Genomic DNA, 26,906 nt, shown 5'->3' with positions numbered 1-26,906 from the left:
TCATGACCTGTGTCTAGACAAATAGAGAATGGACATTGGGAATTGTAGTGAAACTGGGAAAGCCGAACGAATTATAAATACTGTAGGCATCACGATTGTTGTACTTGAAAACAACGATGGCTCCTATATTTCGTGCTTCCACACATACACAGAAAATGGACACTAGCGCCAACAGTTGACAAAAATAGGAATTAGAATTTAGTTTTATGTAAAAAGTATGATGAAATAAAAACGAACATATTGTTCAAGGAAAGGAAAATTTTATTAATATTCGAAATATCTGTTTTACAGTGATGGCACTCTTATGAAAGCAATAAAAATATTTTAAACAAATAATTGCTATTAACGGGTAAAACTCATTCGTGTATAAAATTCTGGATAAGTAATTTCGAAAACAGATGTGTAAAATTGCTAAATATTTATGGGTAATTTGTATAACATCAAAATAATGACATTTACAACTATAGAAAGTATAAGGATATACAAATAGCCCTTCCATTTTATTGTTGTGAATAGATAACTCACTCAAAACAGAGAGATTAATGGTCTTTCGAAGTTCTCCTCCCACTCCGTTGGTTGCTAGACATTCATACAAACCTTCATCGCGTTTCTGAATCAGTGATATGAAGAGAGAACCATTATACAAAATCAATCTGCTGTTTGAAGATGTAAGTTCACGAAATGGACGAGAAACTCCATCTACAATAAAAGACACAAAACTTAGATATATATTGATTAGAGAGAATTTCTTCAGCGGAAAACTTAAGAATTGAAACAAAGAAGACTATAGAAAAATGAGTAAGTTGTATGTAGTTACTACTATATCAGCTATTTGTCTAGATTACAGGAGCTTAGAGAACTTTAAGTACACATTAAATCCAAGATCAACTCCGTCTTAAACTATCACTGAGATTGGAAGCAATATATTATTTCAGCGTGTTTAAATAGTTTTAATACACACATATATAATAAGAACATACACATATATTATATAAAGCTCGAATTTTCAAATATTCCACACCTGAAAATTTTAAAAACCGAATGAAGAGGATAGGTAGTGCTACTAACAGTTTTCGCAATGCATGGTTAGCAAAGTTCATACTGGGGGTTTTCTTTCAGCTTTTTTTTTTTTTTTTGTACTCACAGGATTGTTTTTTTCCTCTGACAGTTCACTACGTATGATTATGGGTAATTTTTTTACTTCCATAGTTACTTCATTACTGACGTTGTATCGAATGTTAGAAGGACATAATCTTATGGCTATTTTTCTTATATATCAATGATCTTTCGTTTGTGAACATTTACCCAGTATATCACAGTATAATGAACTGATTATCATTTCTAAAGTTCAGAAAGAATAAAGAGGAAAATAAGACATAAGATTATGCCATAGCAACACTGAATATAGTGTAAGTACTATCCGCTCATTAAATACATGTCTCCATACAATGCTTCAATAAAGATGACAACTTATTTGCCTTCCATGCCACTGAATTACAAAATCATTGCAGATTATGTTCTGTTAGTCTGTTTTTTAAGACTTAAAATTCCAAAACACACATCGCTTTCTTTATCGAAACAAACATCGCTCAACAATAATAAAGCATCTGTTGTTTTTCTTGACAAAAATATTTCGTCCATGGGCTTTCGTTTTCTTCATGTATAAATGTCTCTCCTCAATAATTATTTCCTACTTCAAAGTGAGTTCTGTAATTATACTCCCAAGACCATTGCTCCTAAATCCATCATAGATCTGCATTTCTATACGAAAGAGATCGTGCATCAATTAATGAATCTCTCTCTTATCAATTTATTCTGTTACTTACCATAAAACATACACGTTTAATTGAATATATTTCTAAAGATGTTATATAGTATTTGTTATTCGAATTGTCATTTTGAATCCCGTCGTACCTCAATAAATACATTAAAACATATTATGAACCATAATATGAAAAGCCTTAGCATAACCTGAGTCTAATTATTATAAAATGCGAAAGTTGTTTCGTTTCCTATTCATTTCTAATATTTCGAAAATATATAGAGAATATGAGACTATTAAACAAATCTCACCTGCCTTCCTCCATGTTATTTGAGGAACTGGGTTTCCTGATACTAAGCAATGTACTGTCACATTTTTGCCTACTATTGTCTCGGTATTTTCGGGTTGTTTTATCCATTGTGGAGGAGCTGAAGAAAAAATTAAACGTTTCTATTGATGCTTACCTCTTTCTTAATAAAACAAGAGAAGCTACATACTATACGAGAAGGTTATCTTATTAGAATATTTAAGAATACTGTAATAATTAATTTTATGATAATTATAATCTAAGATTATGCTACCTAGGAAATATAAATACTAACTATAAGGTTACATAAAAGATTTAATATGGGAGAACTAAATTCCATCAGATAATAATTTATGAGAAACCCATTTGTTCTTAAATGAACAGGACAATAATTTTACTTACGCTTATATTGTAATTTCCGAAATGTTTATTTGAAAATATAATTATTATTAAACGTAGGAACTGAATAATAATTAAATCAACAGTACTACATTATTCAGTTATGAGCGCTAGAATATCGCTGTTTTAAATACTCTTAAGGAAAAAATTATATATTTCAGCATTTAACAGAAAGCGTAAATTTCAGGATACAACTTTCTACATAGTCTGTTTAAAGAAAATAAAATATAGCATTCATTAAATGAATATAAAGGAAAACTTTAGTTTTCGGATGTATTTGCATATTAGAGACAAAAGAAAGGAAACTGCCTGTGTGACATACAAAATGTAGTCAATAATCTTACCTTGGACATGCAGACTTGCAGTATAAGATGATGAAACTGATTTATGACTCACAACGCACGTGTAATTTCCACTATCTTCACTGACAACTGAATTAATTATCAGTGTGGAGATGCCCAAATACTGATGAATCTTAATCCTGTCACCTCCCACTATTTCGGTACCATCTTTCATCCACCTGAACGATAATGAGTTTTCTTCAGAAGAAGTAGTGCATACTGTGGTTACTTTATGGCCTTCTTGGACATTCTTAGGAAACAGGACAGGGGAAATGACCAGATTTTCTGGATAAGAAAAAAGTCTTAAATGTTATAAACATTAAGAAGAAAAGTAATAATATAAAATGAAATGTACATTACTGGTCTGTTAACGGTAAAAGTGTTTAATGTAACTTATTACGAAATACGTTTGACATACTAAAGTCTAATTATTTGTCAGTAATGAAATATGTAATTATACTTATACAAGCGGCCTAGTTGGCCGAGCGCTTAGCATACCCAACTGACCAAATAGCAAGCTGCGGTTCGAATCTCACTGTAGGCGTGAAATGAATGTCTTTAAGTGGCATGCGAATTTAAATAAGCCTATTAGAGAGCCGAAGAGCTTGAAAACGTTTCTTGTTTGATCTCTAGAGCAGGGTTTCCGTATTGCCTAGCCGTTAGTCTTTCCATAGGACTAATACTAATGTAAGTGGGACTGATATACAAATAAACCGTATGTTAGTGGCATGCCAATGGACTGAAAATAACGAAAATTGGAGTGAGTAGGTGTTTGTATGAAAGTGAAGTTGACTGATCCAGTTATGAAGACAACAGTTATTGGAGGATGGTTAGAAGTCCAAAGTATAGGAAGCATCCATACTTGATTGAAATTTCTAAACATTCAATATATTATGCTAAATTCTAGTGTAATCTGATCGTTTTTTCTTCTCGATCATTAATTCATATACAGTAGTTTTTTTAAATAATCTCAAGGGATGGTGAAACCAAAAATACACCCACACTCATTCAACTAAATGTCATCTCCACTTTCAAGTGTTAGACTGAAATAGCAAAAGGAGTTTTCAGACTGAATATTGGCAGTATTAATAACATCAATACGAGGGAGATATGCTTATGTTATAAATACAAGCATGAAGGGCAACGGAAAAGAAACCATAATGCTTATTCTCTTTCTTCGTTTACGAACGACACGTGAAAAGACATGCATGGATGCACTTTAAACCTTGAGCATACATTAATCTTTCCTGAATGGAAAGTCAAGAGATATTCACTTCAGATAAAGAAATACATCTTACTGAAAATCCTTGAGTGGGAAATCAGACAACTTCTCCAGAAATAAAACCGTAAAAAGAATAAAGATAGTAACTTGCAGAGCCAGTGAATTACATCAAGGCCGAAAATATCTTTCGTAATGTGATTCAGAAAATGAAGATACTGGAGATAGAAAATATTGGAAACAGCAGAAGTAAGATGGAAAGATGAAAGAATCAATTAGAAGGAAGATATAGGTTTATTTCTTTAGGAGTATGAAGAGCACTGGGCAGAGTATAAAGAGCACTGGGCAGAGTATAAAGAACTAAACATTGCTTGCTAGATGGATATTGACAAGTTTATAGATTTAAGAAGGAATTATAACTCGATGAATAAATGCACAACCTAGAAATATCTTTCTGTTTCAAATATATATGCCGAAAAGATAATCTTGATTAACATGTTGAAGAAATGTATAAGGAAATTGAAAATGTAATGAGACTAATTAAAAAAAATAGAATAATCATTATGGGAGACAATAATCCTAATATTGTTCGAGGGAAAAGAAGTCATGGTTTGACCATGAGGTCTTAGAGACTCAAGAGTTTGATAGAGTTGCTGATAATAAAGTTTGATAATAAAATTAAATAATTAATAATATCTAGTATTATGAATGAAAGATATTACTAGGTGATACTATGGATTATCACTAATGCCTAGTATTATAAATGAAGTTATAAATAATGAGCGGAACGAGTAACAGAATATAAATAAATAAGTTACTTCTATTTCTCTTACTCATAGCAGATCAGAAGAAAAACGAGGAATAGTTGCAAGTTTAACTTGTTTAAGTTTCATACCTGAAACTTAAACAAGGTAAAATGAATAGCATTAGAAAAGTTTAAGACTATAAATCTCTCTCTCTCTCTCTCTCTCTCTCACACACACACACACACACACACAGAGTCATTTGAAGATAAGGCACGAAATCTTTGACTGTATTTGAATAGAAACATTCTCTGTGGAATTTTGTTAATTCAATTTTCATATTTTTGTGCTGATACTTAAAGCAACCTGTATTTTGGAATATTATAAATACAGAGCAGTTAGTTTAATGGAAGAAGTATTGAAGATACTTGTTTAGATAATTCAGGAAAGAACTGGAAGGAGAATCGATTCAGTGAAGTGAAAACAGTTAAACAGTTTCGAATGAGAAGAAATGAGCGACGTCATCCGATAAGGGTTTTGGAAAGAAAGGTGAATAATCAAACATGATCAAACAGACTGTGTGTGTGTGTGTGTGTGTGTGTGTGTGTGTGTGTGTGTGTGTGTGTGTGTGTGTGTGTGTGTGTGTGTGTGTGTGTGTGTGTGTGTGTGTGTGTGTGTGTGTGTGTGTGTGTGTGTCTTGTTTTCCAAATTTTCCTCCTATCAATATATTTATATTGAGAGGAAACGATTAACATGTTGAAGAAATGTATAAGGAAACTGAAAATGTTATGAGACTAATTAGAAAAAGAAATATAATAATCATTATGGGAGACAATAATCCTAACGTGAACATTAAATTTTGAAATTAGGTGTTTTTAAAAATCAGAAGAGATGAACTGAAATAATATTTTCCATTAATACAAATTTTATGACCCTGTTAAGAAATGCCATGAAAGGGAACGCGTCTTATTCAGCACATGTGTTGAGAAGTTCTTTTGGACAAGTTTTCGTTTGGAAAACTGTGATACAAGTAGACTTGATCTAGAGGGATGGGTGTCCAAGAAATGGATAAATAATACATTGGAATGGTGTTGAGAGGTATGTAGGAAGGAAGAACTAATACTATAACCCTACTGCTCAAAACTCGCTTTTATATTGAAGAAAGAGTCAATTTTCTCTCAGACACATCGCTTTTAAAATATTTTATGCTAATAATCCAGTGCCAAAACTTGCAATAATAAATATTTAGGTGAATTGTTCGGGGATTTGTAAATGGGTCTGAAGCACTGGAAGAAAAGTAGCATTTCTTTAGCAGAAATGTTTCTTTAACTAAATGGAACATGTCTGGTAGTTAAAAAATTGAGATTTATTTAACTCATAACCCTCCTGTATTAATAAGATAAACAGCAGTTGCTAGTTTTATAGGTATTATCATTTTGATTCAAATACATCTGTACACTTGAATGCAGTATGTGATTTTTTAAAAGAATGGACAAGTGAAGTACACATGCATTAGTTTTAGTAAGATAGCTAAGCTATGGTTAATATAGTAGATAATTATGATCTGGTATGGCGGGGCTTAATGTTTGTGTTGCATTCAAATAAATTGGCGATGTAATTTTACATTACCTCTAAATTTCAATATTGTAATAATAAAGTTGAAAGTTCGCCAGATCATTGCGATTTTTATTGTGAACTAAATGAGCCATACTCCAGAGATAGTCAAGAAGTTGACCCTAATTAGTCATTTACACTTTAAAGAGGATTTGTCAGGTAATGTGCTTAGGCTCTAATAGCTTATTAGCTTCTAAAACACAGCATACTCAGAATTAAATTGATTTTAACATGAGCTCTGAATATCTGTAAGAATATTCACTTAAATTATTTCCCGAGGAATCTCAAAGTAGAAACATTATATGTATCATTTAAAAGCTTTCCTTTTTATAAAGGATATGCTGAACCGCGTTGAATTTTAGCATAGAAAATTAATTTGGAATCGTGCAGTCACTAATTTCTCCATTCAGTTGTAACTTACAACCGTGATTCAAATATAAAATAGATATATACATCTTAAATTAAAACAAAGATTTTATTCAAAAATACACCGCAAGTCATATTACCCAATTTAGTGATGCGATTATTTATATAGGAAATAATTTTTGAATTTTCAAGGCTGCTATTATATATTAAAATAATATTTTTCCAGATCTTCCAACTTTTTCGTAAACACTATAAATATACACTAATTCCCAAGAGGAAAAAATAAACAGATTTACATTAAAAAATTCCGATAAATTTAAATGTAATTTTTCATTAGAAAATTACATGAAGTAGAAAACGTTAACTGGCAAGGATTAAATTAAAGCGAAATTTCTGAGAAGAAATGTCAGACTTAAGATTAATTTTGAGAGCTATTAACAAATGAAATTAGTTTTAAATTATTATTTATAAGATGAATAAAATTTTGAAACTCACCTGACATTTCGACAGCGCTGAGAGCAACGGAACACATCACAACTGTCAACACATCAGCTATTCCCATTATGTAGCAATGAACGGTAAATACCACAGAAGAGACTTGAAGAATCACATTTCGACAATTCTAAACATAAGTCGGACATCCCATTGTGTCATGAAATATGTTGAACTATGATGTATTCATGTTTAGTTCCACACATAACAACAATGAAATTCAGGACGCCAATTTTGATTTCCTGGGAGGTCACCAATATCGAAGATGAGAATGGCTCCGATTACATACAGCGCCACCTCTTGTAGAAACATGAAATATACTTGTAATAAATAATGCCACCAAAATCGGATATATCGCTTAATAAACAATTGTTATACATTTATTAGCTGCTAATCAAGAATGAGCATTTAAAGAATAATGATTAAACATTTGTACGTTTTTAATAATAATAGAATATGCGGTGTGTGGCTATAATAACCAAAGTTATTATGGCGTTTTGTTAGGTTTTTTTTTTCTTGAGATATATATGTGTGTGTTTTGAATGATACGAAATGTATTAAAACATACGGCAATGCTACATAAAACTTCATGACTTTATTTGTAGAATAACAAATTATCAAACATACATATCTCTTCGAATATTTCAAACATGATATTTCTGGCCACGCTGTGTCCAAAGAAAAACAACCTACAATATAGATAAGATACTTTATTTCATAAAAGCTTACCATTTACTGTCAACCTTACAACATGTTTTAGATTAGGACCTACACCGTTTTTTGCTTCACACATATAAAACCCGCTGTCACCACCATTTACTGAAGTAATTAGAAGAGATCCATTTGCAAATGCATTTAGACGGTTGGTTACTTGAACAGGACTAAATATTTCCTTTCCGTTATCTAAAATAAAAACATAATTATGTAATTTATTTTAAAATATAATGAAGATGATGAACAGATATGATGATAAATAACATAAACGTATAAAATGTAATTTTTTTAATAAAGTGGAATTAATTAATCCATTGATAAATTCACGTGTACTGGTGGAATGGTGTAAGTGTAATTGCCATAAAATCTTATCTCGTATTGATAGTTTTATTTTTTGCATATAAAATATTAAAGCAGTTAATAAAGTCTATAAACTGAAGTGAAGCTTCAGGTTCTATATCAGTACCATGCTGGTCAATTGATCATGTGAAAATAACTTATTCTTAAATAGATTACGTTGTCTTTCAGATTACATTGAACAGCAAATGTAAACATTTATTTTGTCTTTTAAGCAAAACGTGGTAGTTTTATAAATCAGCTGTGCTGAATAAAAATCAGATTTCAGAACTTCTACTTAATAGTGTTTTAAGGGAAAGGGAATATAAGAATTATATTCCAATGAAAATTAAAACCCAAATAAAATAATAATCATATTGTACTACCATGTTGTGCAAAACACTAAATTAGCTGTATATAAGAACAGTGTCAAGGCCAATTTTAACTTACGAATCTGAGAGCTGATCTGAGAGGGTTAGAAATAAAACACTTGACCAAAGACTGGAGACCTCTGATATGAGAATTCTGAGAAAGATCAGTGGAGCGAACAGATGGCATCAATAGCAATATAGCATTAAAATAAGGATATTAGGAAAAAATCACCATTTTTAGCATTCAGGAATGTTAATAGAGATAATCTCAGATAATCTTCTCCCATTCTGTTTAAGTGACCATACGGTCACTTAAACAGAATGGGAGAAGAAAGATTAGTAACACAAGTATTCTTTGCAAAGTTGGCAGGAAAAGAACCAAGAGGAAGACCAAGATGTAGATGGATCGATAGAGTAAAACGTGCCGTAAAAGACAGAAATATAAGATCTGATAATGTTGGAGTCTTGATAGGTAACAGATTGATTTGGAGGAAAATTGTTGATCTGGTTAGTAATGATGTAAGTTTTTCATGTAGTGCTATCATAATTATCCCACTGAGGATACATATCAGGAATTTGATGATGATGATGATGAAATAATAATCATTACAAAATGAACCATTTGTCTCATTTTGTAATGTTTATTGACAGTATGTAATGAATGATATACAATATAATTTCATTATCTTATATTTAAGCCATTATCTTCAGTGCGTAAAGACAACAGAGAGCTTGACTTCTATCATTAGAGTCCAAAGCAGAAAGTAAATATTTTGATGAGTAGCAATATACAGAACATCCGTGTTTTTCTTTTTTATTTAAAAGAAAAATTCTATAAAGAAATCCGTGAAGCTCTGATTCATCACTTCAATCCCAATAATGACATAATGACTGCTTCACAATTTTCCAGTTTTGGAAAGTAATCCTTCTGAACATCCTTCACCACTATAACGAGTTTTTTTATCCCAATATTTCTTTTCAACAGAAACAGAATTGTTACTTACAGAATTGTTACTTATTTTGCTTTGGACTGTAATTGCATTCTAGATTTGCGCACTCCTCATGCCTGTAGCACACGCTCTTTTCAATTTACTGTTTTTAACTATTACATTGCATTATTCATTAAAATGTCCATAAAGGATAATAAGCAATATTAAAGAGAAGTATACATTATCTTTATTAATTCTATGTTGTAATTTGAAAATATTTGTACACTAAACTCCTTGAGGAACAGTGTTTAGTTGTACAGAATACACAATCATCAGTAGGAAATTCTGAATATATTTTTAGGGAATATCTAAAATAAATCTTGTCGATGTATTTTGCATTTATCATTGAAACGTTTTTACGTAATGATATTTGCATATCATGATGCAAAATTTTATTTTATGGAAGTAGCTGTTAAGTTTGCGTTTTCTTAAAATCATTATTATATGAGAACTGTTACACATTTAAATGGTTTATTTTACATAAAAAAGGTTGAAGATCATTGGTAGCTCGTTCTCCTTTTTAGTTAGCCAATTATTGCTTAGCTGCCAATGATCTTCCATATTTTTTAATCTTAAGCAAACCATGTAAATGTGCGAAAGTGAAACTTAAATATCATGACCACAAATAATTCTACTGTAGCATTTTTTGTGATCAAGACATTAAGCTAAAGTACTGAAATTAACATATTTGATTTCATTTAATACTTTCAAGTTACTTTTAACCATGAAGTTATTGTTCATTTTTGATGTAGTCTTGATTTATTTCCTTACTGGAAGAATGTCCTATTTATCGTATTATTTTGATAATTCACTCATTGTACCAAAATAATAGATAAATCAGTTTTCCAAAGAGAAAAAAAAAACACACTCTTAAGTCAATACTAGCGTATCTCATTGTAAATCATGACATAAAAACAACACAACTGTAAAAAATTATCTGCTTGGCAAATATACACGACTATACTAAGGACATTTCAATGATTTTTATATAGTTTCTTTATGAAAACATAACGCTATTCAATTCAGATGGTGATAGTCAGATAGCTAGATACTTTTCTAGACCTCTAGAAAAGGCTAGAAATCGGTTGCCAGAAAGAAGAAACAAACGCAGTAAATGAACTTAAATAATGACAGATTTTGAAAACAAACACTAAAGAAATATTATCATTTTACCTTTTCCTTTCTTCCAATGAACTTCTGGCTTTGGAAGTCCATCAACTGCGCAGAGAAACTCCACAAAGCTTCCCTCGGTAGTGTCGCGATCATCTGGAACCACTAGCCACGTAGGAGCAACTAAATATTAAGCAAGCGAATTAACATACTTAATAGTTTTAATTATTATAAATTATTACTTAATGTTCAGAATATGAGAATTTCAAAGATTCTAAATGTAGTAAATGAGCAATCATGTACGCCGAATTGAATTCTTATTTTATACATTATTTATTGGATATCCTGGTAGTTAAAACTGCTTGTAAAGGATGCTCTTCAGATAATATGTATTTATTTCTCATATAAAATTGCATAAATGGAAAGTAACATTCCTTTATAGCTATCTAATACTAATTTGTATCAAGGATAATAATATTTGGATACATATATATATATATATATATATATATATATATATATATATATATATATATATATATATATATATATATATATATATATATATATATATATATATATATATATATATATCTCCATTTCGTAATCATAAAACAATACGGTCGTATAGAAGAAGAATATTTTCATCAAGAGATCAGATATGTTCTCAGGAGTTTCCAAACCTTTTTTACTTGCAAGTGGGACAGATAGTTTTTTTTTCATAGAATCAGACTGGTTAATTTAATTTCGATATAAAATTGGAAAAAAATATATATGACAATTTTTAAAAATAAACGGGATAAAAGAGAGATTTTTCGAAAAGGCTCTCTATAAATGTTTTTTTTTTTTTTTGTAATCTTTATATAATTAACTGCGGTTGCCTCTCGCTTCCTTTCACGTTGGGTCATGATAAATAGTATAGAAACAAATCTCAGGCATATATAAAGTGCACATCCTCTCATTTAGAATTCAAAGGAATTCTATAATAATGACTATTACATTTCTTTGTATTTGACTTCAGCTCAAATGGAGAAATCTGAACTGAAAAGCCAAGTGAAGTGCAATTTTAAACTGTCCAAAAGCTTACTTGACAATTTTTACTTTACTATATTGTCTAAAAAGACTACTTTTGCAAGCGACAAAAAGTTTAATTTGAATTAATATTTTATTTTATTGCATATCTTACCTTTAAGTATTAAGGCAGCTGAATATTCATCACTTCCTACAGAATTCTTTACCACACACGTATAATTACCAACATTTTCTTTGGATGCTGGTTCTATTGTAAGTGCAGAATAATCCTTTTGTTTATCTGGATAAGTATTTGGAATGTTGTTAATCGGTTTGCTATCTTTAAGCCAAGTGAATGATAAGGGTCTGGTACCTTGACTAACTGCACAAAATGCTATAACTTTCTGACCTACCTTAGCAACCTCAGGGAAAGAAAAGGGTTGAAGTTTAGGGATTTCTGAAAATAAACATAAAAATGTTCATACACATGAGATCTTTCTTATACTAAATCATATTTGTTAATATAATAAAGAATAATTACGCTAACCATGTGTACCTATAAGCAAGCAAGGATAATATTAAATGAGATGTAATTAATGTATAAAAATATCCGAGAAAGAGAGAGAGAGAGAGAGTTTAAATATCACACAGACAATTGCATATTCACAAATTTTCTGAAACTAAACTCCTTAATAAATTAAGCAGATTTAAGAAAGGCACAAGTATTTTTTTCTTTTTTTTTAATAGCCAATCCAAACTAAATCTCCATAAAACTAGTTAAATATACGTTGCTTAAAGTTCATCTCACTGATTTCCTTAAACAAAAGGGTTTGTCACTAAAGTTCGTTATGTCATCAATACAACTATTCAGAACGCCATGGACTTAGACTAGTAATCGCGGAGTTCTCACTCACACCCACACAATTTACCATCTTCTTCTCTATCCCATCATCTATGTGGATGATGATGATGATGATGATGAGGCCGAATGACCTCTTTCCACTTTTGTCTGTCCCTGGGGAATCCGAATAATTCTGTCGAGTTTGGTGTCACTTGTTGTGATTTGATTTTCAGGTCCTCTTTTATTTTGTCTATCCATCTAATTCTGAGCCGTCCTTTGGATCTTTTAATTCTTTTAACTAATTTTCTTTGGATTTTTTAAAAGATCCAAAGGACAGAGTTTACCATTCCGTGTTTTAAATATATTCACTATCTCTACACTCACCATACTCTCGGCTAATGCATTCCAATCACTCACTTCTCTCCATGCAAAAAATGCTTTTTCATTTGGCACTTTGTAATAATAAGTAAGTAGATTGATAAAACTCAATCGGTTCTTGCTGACCAGAATGTTGTTATTGTCGACCCAATTCTGAATCTTAGTGATAACCTGTTTGGTACTTTAACCACAACTTCAGACACAGATTTGGCCTATAAGTTGAAGCCTTAGTGTTATCCCTGGGGAATCACTTTCATCATTAAGCGAAACAATTATCTTTCTTTCCATTCATCTGGAACTTGGCCATTGCAAGATTCGTGTTAAAAAGGCATGTCAAAGCTCTTATTAATTTCCCTTAACATTCCCTGAAAGAATTGTGATATATTATCAAGCTCCACAGCTTTATTGACATCAAGTTTACTGAATTGCTCATATAACCTACTGCTCATGTGCCATCTCTGCTTCCTCCTGTTGTTCTTTTCCCACTGCATTCAAGTTTTTCATGATATCATCTTCGCAAGAATTAAATATCTTAATGAAATGCTTATTAAACGCCTCAACTATATCCTCTACAGCGGTTATTATTCTTCGATTTTCACTGATGCCATCATTACATTATCATTCTTTCTTCTATCGATACCTATCGATAGAACTACATGGGATTTTTAGCTGCTGCTTATCCTGCAATTTTGATATCATTATTACCATTATTAAGCGAGTCGCCTTCCTCGCTTGCTCTTTGTTTTCCCTATGGATCTGGTTATCACTAATTTTGTGTTGTTTCCATTATCTTCTTTCAGACTGCATATCTTACCTCTTCATTCAACCATTTCACAGCTGCTCTATTTAACCTCTTGACCTTTGGAATACGTTCTTATATTCTTCTACCCAATAGTTCTGAGTAGGGCTCAAGCAGCTTTGATGTCCTTTACATCCATTTTCTCATTTCATGATTATACTGCATGCTGTCTCTTGAGATTTTCATAATCATCAGCCTTATATGAATTGTGATTTTAAGAAAAAACACTTAGCACATTTAATTTCTCCAAACTATATACACAAAAAAATTCAAGAATAAACTTAACTTTAAGGATCATACTATTACAAAATTAAGTGGGCATTGATAATTATTATTTATTTATTATTTACTTAAAATATGCATAAGTGTTTATTGGCATTCTCACATTAATTAGACCATGCAATCATTATTTGAACCCGGAGTGAAATTTTATTTTTGGAATTGCCAAATACATAGTACAGTTCAAGAATGGAGAATAATATTAAACTAATGCTTTCATTCTGTAATACAGTATAGTTTATCTGTATACACATTTTAGCAAGTTAAGTTTATTTCGGTATTTGCGCAGACAGTATTTTGCAAACAGTAAACAACGTTTATTTAATTCTAAAGTATCGTTTTTGACAAGTTCATCTATCTACTGCCGGAGGGAAAAGTATTTAAAACAAGAGAGAGAAAAAAATAATTACGATATTTCAGCAAATAACTTGGGATGATTATTAGAAAACAAACTAAGTTCACTAAATCGCTTATTTTAATGAATTTTAAGCAGTACTAATATTTTTATGGCTTCCCCATTAATATGCCTCTTACTAGACGCAAAGAAATAATGAAATTATAAAGGAAAAAAAGGTAGAGAAGGGAAATATCAATCTTACTCGAATCGCATATATCACAAGAAACGATTAAATTAGTTTTATATCTGGTGCAGAATTTAATTACTAATGCATTTACTGAATCATTTATGTAATACATAAAGCAATATTTTCTTGAGATAAGGGACAATTCCTGGATCAGTGAAAAGGATTTCCCACAAGAAATTAAAGAAGAGGAGGAGAGAAAGAGAAATACTTCGAGAGTTAAGATCGAAAACCCATAGAGTAAGTGACCAAAATTTTCTCGTTTCTTTTAGAATATAAATACATACTTTGCATTTTAATATGATGACATAAAGTCCAACAAAAAATGTGCATTTATATATAACGATCTATTTTTAACGACTTCAGTGTTCATTTAGTCATGTGTTTGTGAATTCATTCAGCTTAAACTATATAATACATGTATACATCTTATGCCGAACAAATTGGTCTCTGTCTCTTTCCCTATTTAATTAAAATATTTCATTTTTTATCCAAATGTTAAACAGTCGCTACAATGCAACTGATTATAATTTCTTCCACCATTTTAGCACATGGTTAACTTAATATGTTACCCTAAAACATGTTTTAACTGTATATGAAAATAGCAACTAGTTTTAAAGTTAAATTATGATACAGCAAAATATTTCAAAAAATAAAGTTTGAAACGCATGCATTTGAAATCTGAAATCACACTTACCCTGTGAGCAGATAGCCTGTAGTAGAAAACCAATCCAGAAGAGTCGATGAAACATATCTTTTTGGAAGAGGAGTAATTCAAGTAGTAATCCACAGCTGAACATTAAAAGCATATTGCACAAGGAAATAGTAAACAGTTTTTGAAGACTGGCATGTTTACAATCATATTCGTAATATACACAAACACACACCAACCATTACAGCTCTAACTTGCTTATTACCCTCTCATGTTATGGCGATAGCAGCAACAACAGGAGAAGAATGCACGTAGCGCCGCTTTACGGAATGAAAAGCAACTATGTATATGCTGTTATAATTTTTAAAAGGAGTTATTCTGCTGTTTAATTTTATCTTGATCATAATTTTCATATTGTTTGTGTAAAATAGATTTTTATGAGCTACAAGAAGTAGATCTGCATTATTTTAATCCTAATATTCAAAATATATAAGTTGACAAAGATGAAAACTAGACAAATAAATACCGAATAAATAAAGGGGCAATCAAATATATGCATATATTTATTTCAAAATTATGATACATGCACGTTCTCTAGTATATATATATATATATATATATACACAAACATTTTCATATATTTTTTACTGAATACAAGAAGAAATTTTATTTCAATAAAATCAGGATAATTTCTGAAAAATCTAGGATTTTCACAAAATAAATTTTCTTACAGAATATCCTCCAAGTTGCATGCATTTCTGCTTACCATTTACAGTTACAGTAATGTACCTTCTTAGAGATGACGCAACTCCATTGGTGGCTTCACAGATATAGCTACCAGCATCTTCAGACTGAACTGAAGATATTCTTAATGATCCATTTACGAAACTTTGCTTACGGTTATCTGTTACTATAGTAATCTCTTGTTTATCTAGGGGAAAAATGATATAAAGCAGTTAGAGAAATAATTCATTTAAATATATATCACTGCTTTCATCATCATCAAATTCCTGATATGTAACTTCATGAGGGAGGGTATTATGATTGCACTACTTGTAAATATTACATGATTATTAATTTTCTATCGAAACTTTTCCGGCCAGGACTTATATTTCGGTATTCTAAAGAATTTTCTCACTGCATCAGTTCATCTGTACCTTGTTCCTCTTCTGGGGCTTTTACCTGCCATCCTGGCAAAAAACCTTGTTATTCTAACCTCAACCATTATGCATTAGTGACCATACCACCTTATAAAAGCTCAAGTTCCTTCCTAATATTTTTATTTTTAATACGGTATTCTGCTATTGGTTCGCTCCACAAATTTTTCTAAAACTCATATCTATAGTCTCTAGTATTTGATCAAAGGTTGTATTTCTAACCAAACACTCAGATCCATAAGTTAAGTTGGTTTGAACATTGTAGTGTTTACAGCTAGTTTAATGTTTTCATTAATTTCTCATTCAACTGGCTCCTCACTACACTAGCTTTACTTATTTCATTGTCTATTCTATATTTAATTTACCATCCTTGCAAAAAAGTGTGCCTAAATAGCTTAAACATTTCAGCTATTTAGGCAGATAGCTTTAAGTTAATACAGTTTTAAAAAACTTTTATTTTTTTCACCTTGTGGTAAGCTTTCTCCACATCCTCAAAAATTAAATACGGACCATGTTATATTCTCATTATTTCTCCCCTATTTGTAAAATAAAAATTTGATCCCGCCAACTACTATTTGGTGAACAGAGATTGTTCTTCTCCAACTTTCTCTTCCACAATTTTTAAAAAATATTTTTTCGAGTGTGCTTGAATAAATCATTCAGCAAGGAAATTCCTTTTACAATTTTCACATTCTATTTTATTTCCGTTTTTTGTAGATGGAATCTACAAGAACTCTACTCTAATCACTCAGAATTCGATCTTATGAGCATCCCTTCTGAACTATGCTATGTGCACCTTTTATTCCTCCGTATCTGAACACTTCTGGTCGAATATCATTTTCCAACTGCCTTTCTACACTTGTTACAATGATCCTGTCTACCTATGCTTGATACGTGCTACTCCTGAGTGCATTCTTCGTGATTTTCAGCACTGGTCTGTCACTGTTTATCTCATTTAATCATCTTTCAAAGACATTATTCTAGATATCAAATTATCTTCACTTCAGTTGTTATTTCATCTTCATCATCTAATAGGGACTGGCATGATGAAATTAAATGCATTATTGAAGAAAAGAAAAAACATATAAAAACTGGCTCAACGTAAAAACAATAAAATCAAAAATCAAATACAGCAGAAAAACAAGCAATAGCAAAAGCAGCATGCCGGAGAATAAACAGAAACAGATGGAACGATTATGTAACAAAATTATAGAGAGACTGTACATCAAAAGACCTAATGCATATAAAATCCTCAAATATCTAAGCAATGAAACTAGAGAAAAAGCAGATATTAATAGCATTAAAATAGAAACATGGCAAAATTACTACCAAGATCTATGGTATGATGAAAACATTCAAAACAGAAATCTACCCTTTTGTAAAATCGTGGATAACTTGGAAAACATCACTCTAGAAGAATTAAAACAAGCATTAACCCAAAACAAAACTGGGAAGGCTCCAGGAGAAGACAATGTAAACTAGCAACTTATCAAATATGCAGGACTTGAATTCTCACTCAGGTTACTTAACTTTTATAATATGATCTGGAAAGAAGGAAAATGCCTACAAGATTAGACCAAAGCAGTAGTTATTCCCATCTACAAAAAAGGACACAAATCTGATTGTAACAATTATTGTGGAATCAGCTTACTTAGCACTTGTTATAAAGTATATGCAAAAATCTTAGCATATAAACTTAAACGTATAGTAGACCCAAAATTAATAGAAGAACAAAATGGATTCAGAAAAGGCAGGCCTTGCATAGACTCTGCATTTATGTTAAAATTATTAATTGAAAAACACAGAGAAATGAACATAGAAACACACATAGGTTTTATAGATTACTCCAAAGCATTTGATAAAATTATCAGAGAAAAACTATGGGAAATCCTAGAAGAATGTGAAAACCAAACCAACTCTTTAGAGCCTTATATAATATATATCAAGATATTAAAAATGTGTGAAGTACAATAATTCAACATCAAGCTGGAAACCAACAAATAGAGGAGTACAGGGTTGTTCTCTCTCACCGGTTTTATTTAATATATACATAGATAAAATAAAAAAAGAATGGAAGATAACTAATGAAAGAGAATTAAGAATAAACCGAAACACCAGATTAGCTACTCTTCGTTTTGCTGATGACCGAATAATCCTTGGAAAAAATGAAGATAGACTACAAAAATCATTATGCAGTTTAAACAATCTGATAAAAACATATAGTATGGAAATATCAACGTCAGGGTACCGGTTTTTATTATATTTTAATATATACATAGAAAAAATCATAAAATAATGGAAGATAACTAATGAAGAAGGATTCAAGATAAACCCTAACACCAGATTAGCTACTCTTCTTTTTGCTGATGAACAAATAATCCTTGGAAACAATGAAGATGAACTACAAAAATCATTATACAGTCTAAATAATCTGATAAAAACACATGGTATGGAAATATCAACCGACAAAACAAAAGTCATGGCCTTCAAAGGTGCTAATCTAATAAGAAGCAAAATAGTAATAAACCACAAAATAGTAATAAGCCACAAAATAATAGAGCAATTAAATACATTCAAATATTTAGGTTGCACAATGTCAGAAAAAAAACTTGGAATTGCAACCTCCATAAATGAAACAGTTATCTACTATAGAGAAAAATGGAAAGAACACATACTAAGAATGAATAGAAGCAGAATACTTAAACAAATTATAAATTACTACCCAAGGTACTCGATGCAGAAGAAGACCCTTAAAAAGATGGAATTGAGTCCAGAACAGGCTACGTGGCCTATAAGCCTGGAAAGGAAGAAGAAGAAGAAGAAGTAGAAGATCAGATCTAACCTCTTTTCCCACTCAAATTAGGGGAAAGAATACCGTAAAATAGATTAGATATGATGAAGGTGATTTATTTAAATAAATAAATAAATCACTTTGATCATATCTAATCTACTTTACTATTCTCTCCCCGAATTTGATGTTTTTTCAATATCTTCCAAAACATCTCTTCACCTTCATGACATCTGTCTTTTAATTCTTGCCAAATTCTTCCCATCACTTTTGTTCAACTCCCATTGCTATAGCTTAATTCTCGTACATTTTCCATGTTTTCTCTCTGCGAATTTACTGACTTACTTGCCAGAACTTTTGATAAGTTTCTTCTTTTCCAGGATTCCTTCCTTACATCCACCATGAAGTTGAGATTACTTTATCTTTGCAAGAAACTTCACCATATGCCTCCCTACCTGAATCAAATAAGAACCAATTCTAAGAGTTTCAGTGGAGAACTCCAGAGTTTTCCACTGAAACTCTTAGAATTAGTTCTTATTTTAAACTATTTCATGTTTTTTTCTTTAATAACATTTGTATGTTTGAGTGTACAGTTCAATTCTAAAAGCTGTCCCACTTTTATTCTTTTCTAAAACTATCTTCTATATTTTTCATTTTAATATGATATTAATTTTATTAATTTTTACTCTTTATAAAGGTAAGTGATGATGCTTTCTGTTTCATGCCCCCCCCCCCTTGTATACTCTTTTATCCTGAACCTAAAAAAGAAACCACTACCAACAATATCAATAAGATTTTTCTTTTTTTTTTTCTCATGTCATCTCTCCACGTGTGAATTTGTACACATCTTTATGCTGAAGCATAGGTGTTTCTGATGAATAGTTAATGTCCTGGACAGAGATTACCTTTGTCCTTTCTGCAAATTTTTCCAAAATATTTCAATACATTTGGGATTTATTTTATACTCATGATTAGATTTCCAATGAGGATTATCCTTTCTATTTTATTTCGGCTATTTTCTTCAATGACTCGAAAAAATTCTCCATGCAGTAGAATCTTTTGTAGGATCATAGGCACAAATAAGTTTTATTGTTCCCAACTCTCCATTTTGAAAATTTCCCAAACACTATACTTTAAATTGTCTGCCAATCAAAAAATGTATCTTCCTTTGAATGCTGTGGCTTATTCTTCCCTTCTATAATTTTTATAATACAAAAAAGACACAGGTGGTATCAATCGCAGAATCATATCAAAAATGAAGTTCGTAATGAATGTGACATTATTAGCATTCAGATGAGTAACTCTAATTTAAGATGATATGGTCACTTAAACAGAATGGAAAAGTTAGTAAAATCAGGTGATGGAAAGTTGACAGGAAGAAGACCCAGAGAACTAAAGAAAGACCAATATCTAGGTGGCTTGATATAGTTAAAAGTGCCTTGGACGATCGGAATATAAAATATGACAATACTGGATTTCTGACAAGTAAGAAACCAGTCACAAATAAGGTCGAATAAGGTAGAGTTAATTACATATGGTATTATTTCATGGTATCGTTCATTTTAAACAGCTATTCTTAACTCATATTTATGTATATACATAGATGAGAAATTTTTGCATCAATGCACGTGATATGACAAAAAAGACAAAAAAATCGCTAAAATCACTAAACATCTTCCTTCTTTCTCTGGCGATTTGCAAAATGACACGAAACTGAAATTGGCAGAGAAACTTTAGTTTTTCAACTACGTAACATGTGTCGTTTCTCTTAACGGGCCTAGCGGATCTTAGGAAGGGGTAGAGATGAACAAGTTAAATGAAAGAAAAAAAATTAAATAATTAAAAATTAATCAAAAGGAATAATGAATTCTCAGTGCATTGAACTGCATTGATACGAAAGATTTTTTATAAACACCAAAGCTTTTGTTCAGAAATAAAATACGTTACGTATATTTCTCTTCAGTTTATTTGAAAGGCAGAATGACAAACCTACTGAGACATTCTCTTAGTTTATTATTAGGTATCGAGTCTATTCAAGATTTCAGTTACTTGATATTCACTTACTGTCTGAGAATATCAAGATATCAAATAATTAGTGTGGCACTACATCACAATAAATCTTTCAGCAAATTGTCCAATATAATACGACGAAAACTTGGCTAAACGATAACTTAATTCTTTTGAATGAAAGGAACAAATTATGTGTGTAATGGAAAAAAATTCGTATGAATACCGGTTTGCATAAACCTCACTGCTAAAGAATGTAGAATATTTGATATTCTGCATTCTTCAGCAATTTTTAAAACGTGCCACACTAGTTCAAATTAATATTGATAATAAAACTGTATTACACACAACCAAATTTTGAAAACAGTCATGTCATATGAAAAACGATATAAAAGGTTGCTAAACCAAATTTCTGCAATTAAAACCCACTTTAAATGTTTCTTTTCGTAAATTAATTACGATCATATTGCTGACATAAACATGGCTAATTCTGACTTTCTTGGACCATCGAACATCTTTGAACACGTGTGAACATTTTATGAAATATTTCTAAAACTTCTAAATATTATCCCAATTTTAATAAGAAACACTCATTTGTAGTTTTAATCTGCAGCTATCTTTGCATAATAATACTGCAGATATTTTGAATTTTAATAATTTGACAATACTATAATAAAAATAGCAAAGCACATTATTGAGCTTCATTCTCAATGCATTTTTCTTATCGCAGGTTTTGGATCCATAAAGTCTGACACCAAATATCTTATCATCCTACATTCTAAAAATATACAACCACGTATGTCTTTTTAACTACTATTTTAATACAAATTTAAAATGTTATATTATTCATCTAATTTAACCTTTTAGAGAGTGGGGTAGCCTCATCATAATGAAAATAATGCCATTTGAATGTAACTAAGAATGTAACCCAGTTCTTTCAAAAGTAAATATATATATTTATATGTATTTTGTAATTTAATTAATGAATTTCTAAATTTTTATTGAAAATTTATTTCTCTAGATGCATTCTTTATATAGGACTTTAAAAATAATCTAGGACTGTTTAAAAAGTATCGCTAGATATAGAGTAAAATATTTCCTACCATGTTGCTTCTTCCATGTAATTTGAGGTTTCGGTAATCCGTCTGCCATGCATTCTAGTTCTAAAATACTTCCTTCGGATATTTCAGAATTTTTGGGCTCCACAATCCATACCGGTGGAGCTAAGAAGTATTGTAAAAATAAGGAGTTCTGAAATTTACATAAGTTAATTACTATACCTTATGTAGAGTAAGAAAATAAGAGATAGTAAGTAATATTTTAAGTAGAGTAAGCAACAGCTTTAGATTTAAGAGAATTATAACTAAAGAACCATCTGGACTGAGTCTATGTGGCTTTTTAGTTGGCTATCACCAATCATTCAAATTGTTTCATCTGGAATTGAGTTTTAAAGAAGCTATACATTCGATATGTTTGTATGAAGAAAAGATAAAGATGAATGCCAGCCTAAGAAGAGTGGAGAATTTATCACTCGACAGATATTATTCCAGGTGAAGGGAGGAAACTTAATTATTTTCCATCTTTTGGTAAATAAATAGGCAACTTTGAAAGTAACCAGACTATTGTATATAATTTGTTAAAATAAATGGAAAGTATCAACAACTCTATGGCAGTCAGCAAGAGAAAGTCAAGGAGTTAGAAAGTAGGTGTTATAGCAAAACTCTAGAAATGGCAAGAACAGCAACATAGGCTGTTTCAAACCTTTCCATGGAATGTGTCCATACTTGGATGAATATAAGCTGTAACTGAGAGAAATCTGCTGTTACAAGCTTTCATGATTCCTATTAAATAGAATTAAATGACTGCAGTAACATATATGACACGTGAATTCACAATGAAAACTATGACAACTGACAGAAAACTAAAAACATCTGAATTACAAGAATATATACTGCAAATAACACTAATTATTGTTTCTAACTTATTACAATTTTGAAAAGAATAAGTTCATTAAACATAAACATATGCAAACCATTGAATAAACATATATGAAATAAAGAGACGCATTGGCCCACGCATCAATGTAGCAATCTAAACAGAAACCAGACTTTAGAAATTTGTGAGGAGGATAATGAGATGTAACAGTGGTTCAAATACCAGAGATTACCAGAAACATTGCGAAAATTAGGGAAGCAGGGGAACAATATCAGTAGCAGAATCACATTAAAATGAAATACTAGAAAGAAAACTGACGTTAGTGATAACTACAGAAAGTTAATTTATAGTATATGGTCATTTATAATGAATGGGAAGGTAGAGATTAGCAAATCAGTAAAAATGAGTACAGCAATCTGGATGAAAATGAATAGTGGGCAGACAAAAACAACTTCAAGAAAGATGTGTTAGATTATTGCATTTTTTTGAGGGGGAGGGAATCTTTGCATGGGAAAAAAAACTAGAGTTTCTCTTGGTAGAAAGGAAAATTTTAAGTGTACGTCATATCTCTTTTATATATTTTGATTTGAGGATTCAAAAAAAGACACCAGTCATGTTATATATATTGAGAGTTAGCTGAACCAGGATTTTTGAACTTCTAAAAATTAGCTCTTTAAAGAAATGACCATCTAACGTAAAAGTATTACAAATTCTATAATTATCTAATCTAAAACTGATATCTAAGAAAATGGTTTAGGAGAAAGTCCAGTAGTTAAAAACGTTTCAGTTAGAGAGCAGTTTTGACCTAAATTTTCCATTACAAATTGCTCATATTATGTACTAAGATGTAAAGTGCAAACAGAGATCTACTTGAAACTGCTGCGAAATGGACAACGATTTTATGACAAATTTATATCTGTGGTTATCTCATTAGAACAATCCATTTTATGAAGAAATAATAAAATAAGTTTAACAATTTACCGTTAAAATATGAATCGTCTAACAGGTGATTAATAAGTAATAAAATTCAAGTACTTACCTTTCAGCATTAAGGTGTTTGTGTACGAGTCTTTACCGAAAGAGTTTTCTACGATGCACGTATAATTTCCCATATTTAGTCGAGAAGCGGGACCAATGGTTAGCACAGAAAAATCATTCGAAGACTCAACATAGGTATTTGGAATATCCGCAATGTCTCTATTATCTTTTTTCCATATAAATTTTAGAGGTCTAGCCCCACTCATTACTGCGCATGTTACGGTAACCTTCTGTCCAACAGCTACAGATTCGGGAAACCACAGAGATTGCAACTTGGGCGAACCAGATACTGTAAATACGAATATTAAACGATTTCATCCTATTAACGGTAAAAGCCGATGAAGTAATTTTGGAAAATTATCACGAAAAATTTAATACAATGAATATCTTACCTTCGGCTTTCCCTTTAGTACAGCATAGTATTGCTATGATGATTAAACGTGTTATCCTTCTCACACTTTGAGCTATCATTTCAACTGTCAAACGATATTAAGTATAAAAAGATGCTGTGTTATCACCATTCTCCAATTTCAATAAGGTTCTCTCATAGAAATGATGTTTATGAACACTACCACAACAGTAATATCCAATAAGTACAATTCAGCGTGATTAAACGAGCAGATACTTCAGAGCATTTTCACAATGTCGTCCAAATGTAGAATGGCAGCAACAACACAGGAGAGCACAAGCTACTGAATGAACTTACAGCGCCACTCTTTGGCAATTTTGAAAAATAGAAATATCGCATCTCTTTTCTGTTATAAAAATATACCACAAGTATGCATACCATAAAATAAAATGATACGAAATAACCCAATTGTCGTACAACAAAATAAATAAATATTCATCATCACATTAGATTATTTTATTTTGACTCAAAATACATGTATATAAATTTGCTTCTCAAAATACAGAGAAATATTGCGTGAATATGTATACAATAATTGACTGAAACAAGTAATGAACAACGAACTCCTGTGCGTTTATTGTAAAGACAATGAGTTATTCATAATAATAACTTAAAATGCACATGAAATGTGGCACATTAATGATATTAAGTACTCAATAAAGATGGAGACAATACATAACTAAGCTTTTAGAGAATTGTTGATAGCGAGGAGGTTGAAATCAGGTATACTGCGCTTACCATAAACTGTAATGGTGACAATAGCTTTTAATGTGGAACCAATACCATTACTAGCTTCGCATATGTAGACCCCATTATCTTCTCTTTGTACTGCGAGGATGCTAAGTGATCCGTTTCTAAATATTTGAAGTCGTTGAGATTTTTCTATTGATGCAAACTGTGATTCACTATGGCCTGCAAATAATAAAATAAGAATTGAAAGAATCACAAAATTACACAAATAGAAGCAAGGGTTGAGAAGATGATTAGATATAAGAATAGACACACATTTAATTATATTAGTTAGATAACGTTTAGAAAACAAGCCAGTTAAAGTCATGAGGGGGGGGGAATGGATTCTTAAAATAAAATATAAAGATAGTAAAACTTGAAACTGCTTAAATATATATGGATATCATGCGCTGATTTTGAAATTAATAAGACATCACAAGAAGAATGCTGGAAAAAAGAAGAACAGATGACGATGAAGAATAATACTAAAAAATTTAATTAATCACAGAACATTTAAATTTAAACTAATTTAAATTTAACTCAGAAAAAATCTTTCTGTAAATATGTGGTTTATAGTGCATGAAAGGATTATTTCCAAATAGAAACACATAAGAAGTTTCTTCATTCCTTGATGTGCAACTGCTTTAACAGCAGCAATGGCAGGAAGGAGTAGATAGCATCCAATGAGAAATCGCATATTAATCAATTTAGGACGAAATTATTTGGAAATATATGTGAGAACAGTTTGAAATGAGAAAACATGAGTGAACGGCAGTGGAAAAAGACAGCGAGTTAGTGCAAATCAGAACACAGTTCGAGCTGAGAAACAGAGGGGGGAGGGTCAACCGAATAGACAGCTTTATTCTTAAGATATGGGTATGGATATGGATATGGATATGGAGTACAAATAAAATTAATATATATCATAACTTCGTTAGCAATCAAAATATTTTATCAATATTGTAAAATGAATTATAATTTTTTAAGGATAGCTATGTCGCAACATTGTTAATTCCAGTTTGTAAAAAATGAATAGACGACTCTCGTAATTATAATTGTGTTTGTTTGCTTGTTCCCAATATTTGAAACAACAAGATCACAATGAATTCAGAAAAGCTAAAAATTTGTTATTTAAGTGTTTTTTTTTGTCATATGAAGAAAAATATATTAAATTTAATCTGAAAGGGCAATGATTAGAATATATTATTAAACGTAAATATATGTTTAATGTTCGGCCGTTTGGGCAGCGATCGTATTCTTTCAAGTACTGCTAGCTAAGGCAACTGAGACCGAGGATTATATTCGCATAAGCTCTCGGGTCAACTTTCAAAGTTTTTTTATACATTTGGCTCTGAAATAATGTTGCATTTTTAGTATTCACTATTTCTATATAATTAAGTGTATATTTTGCTGAGGCATCAATAAGAATAAACAAACAGTGAATAAGATCATGTTACTACAAAGTTTGAAGCCTTTTCACATATTCCTTTGACATGCGAATAAGAAAAATTATATTGCACTACTAAAATGTTGATTAGT

The 26,906-nt window shown here is 30.8% G+C and overlaps 1 protein-coding gene across 1 annotated transcript in view; it reads right to left on the bottom strand.

The window, feature by feature from the left end:
- The window catches only part of LOC150094708 (hemicentin-1-like), a 176,794-nt gene that overhangs the window by 106,701 nt on the left and 43,187 nt on the right, over window positions 1-26,906 (bottom strand). The window contains exons 14-21 of the mRNA XM_090411641.1: window positions 25,377-25,550; window positions 24,231-24,518; window positions 22,360-22,479; window positions 16,071-16,235; window positions 11,950-12,231; window positions 10,827-10,946; window positions 7,973-8,146; window positions 2,813-3,094 (exon numbers count right to left, since the gene is read on the bottom strand). Coding sequence (XP_090267767.1) covers window positions 2,813-3,094; window positions 7,973-8,146; window positions 10,827-10,946; window positions 11,950-12,231; window positions 16,071-16,235; window positions 22,360-22,479; window positions 24,231-24,518; window positions 25,377-25,550 — 1,605 coding nt within the window. The remainder of the gene's footprint in view (window positions 1-2,812; window positions 3,095-7,972; window positions 8,147-10,826; window positions 10,947-11,949; window positions 12,232-16,070; window positions 16,236-22,359; window positions 22,480-24,230; window positions 24,519-25,376; window positions 25,551-26,906) is intronic.

Source organism: Typopeltis vanoorti, chromosome 21, assembly GCF_054136105.1.
Source record: "Typopeltis vanoorti isolate ZY-2024b chromosome 21, IOZ_Tvanoo_1.0, whole genome shotgun sequence".
NCBI classification, from domain to species: Eukaryota; Metazoa; Arthropoda; class Arachnida; order Uropygi; family Thelyphonidae; genus Typopeltis; species Typopeltis vanoorti.
This window is presented reverse-complemented; position numbering and strand designations above follow the sequence as displayed.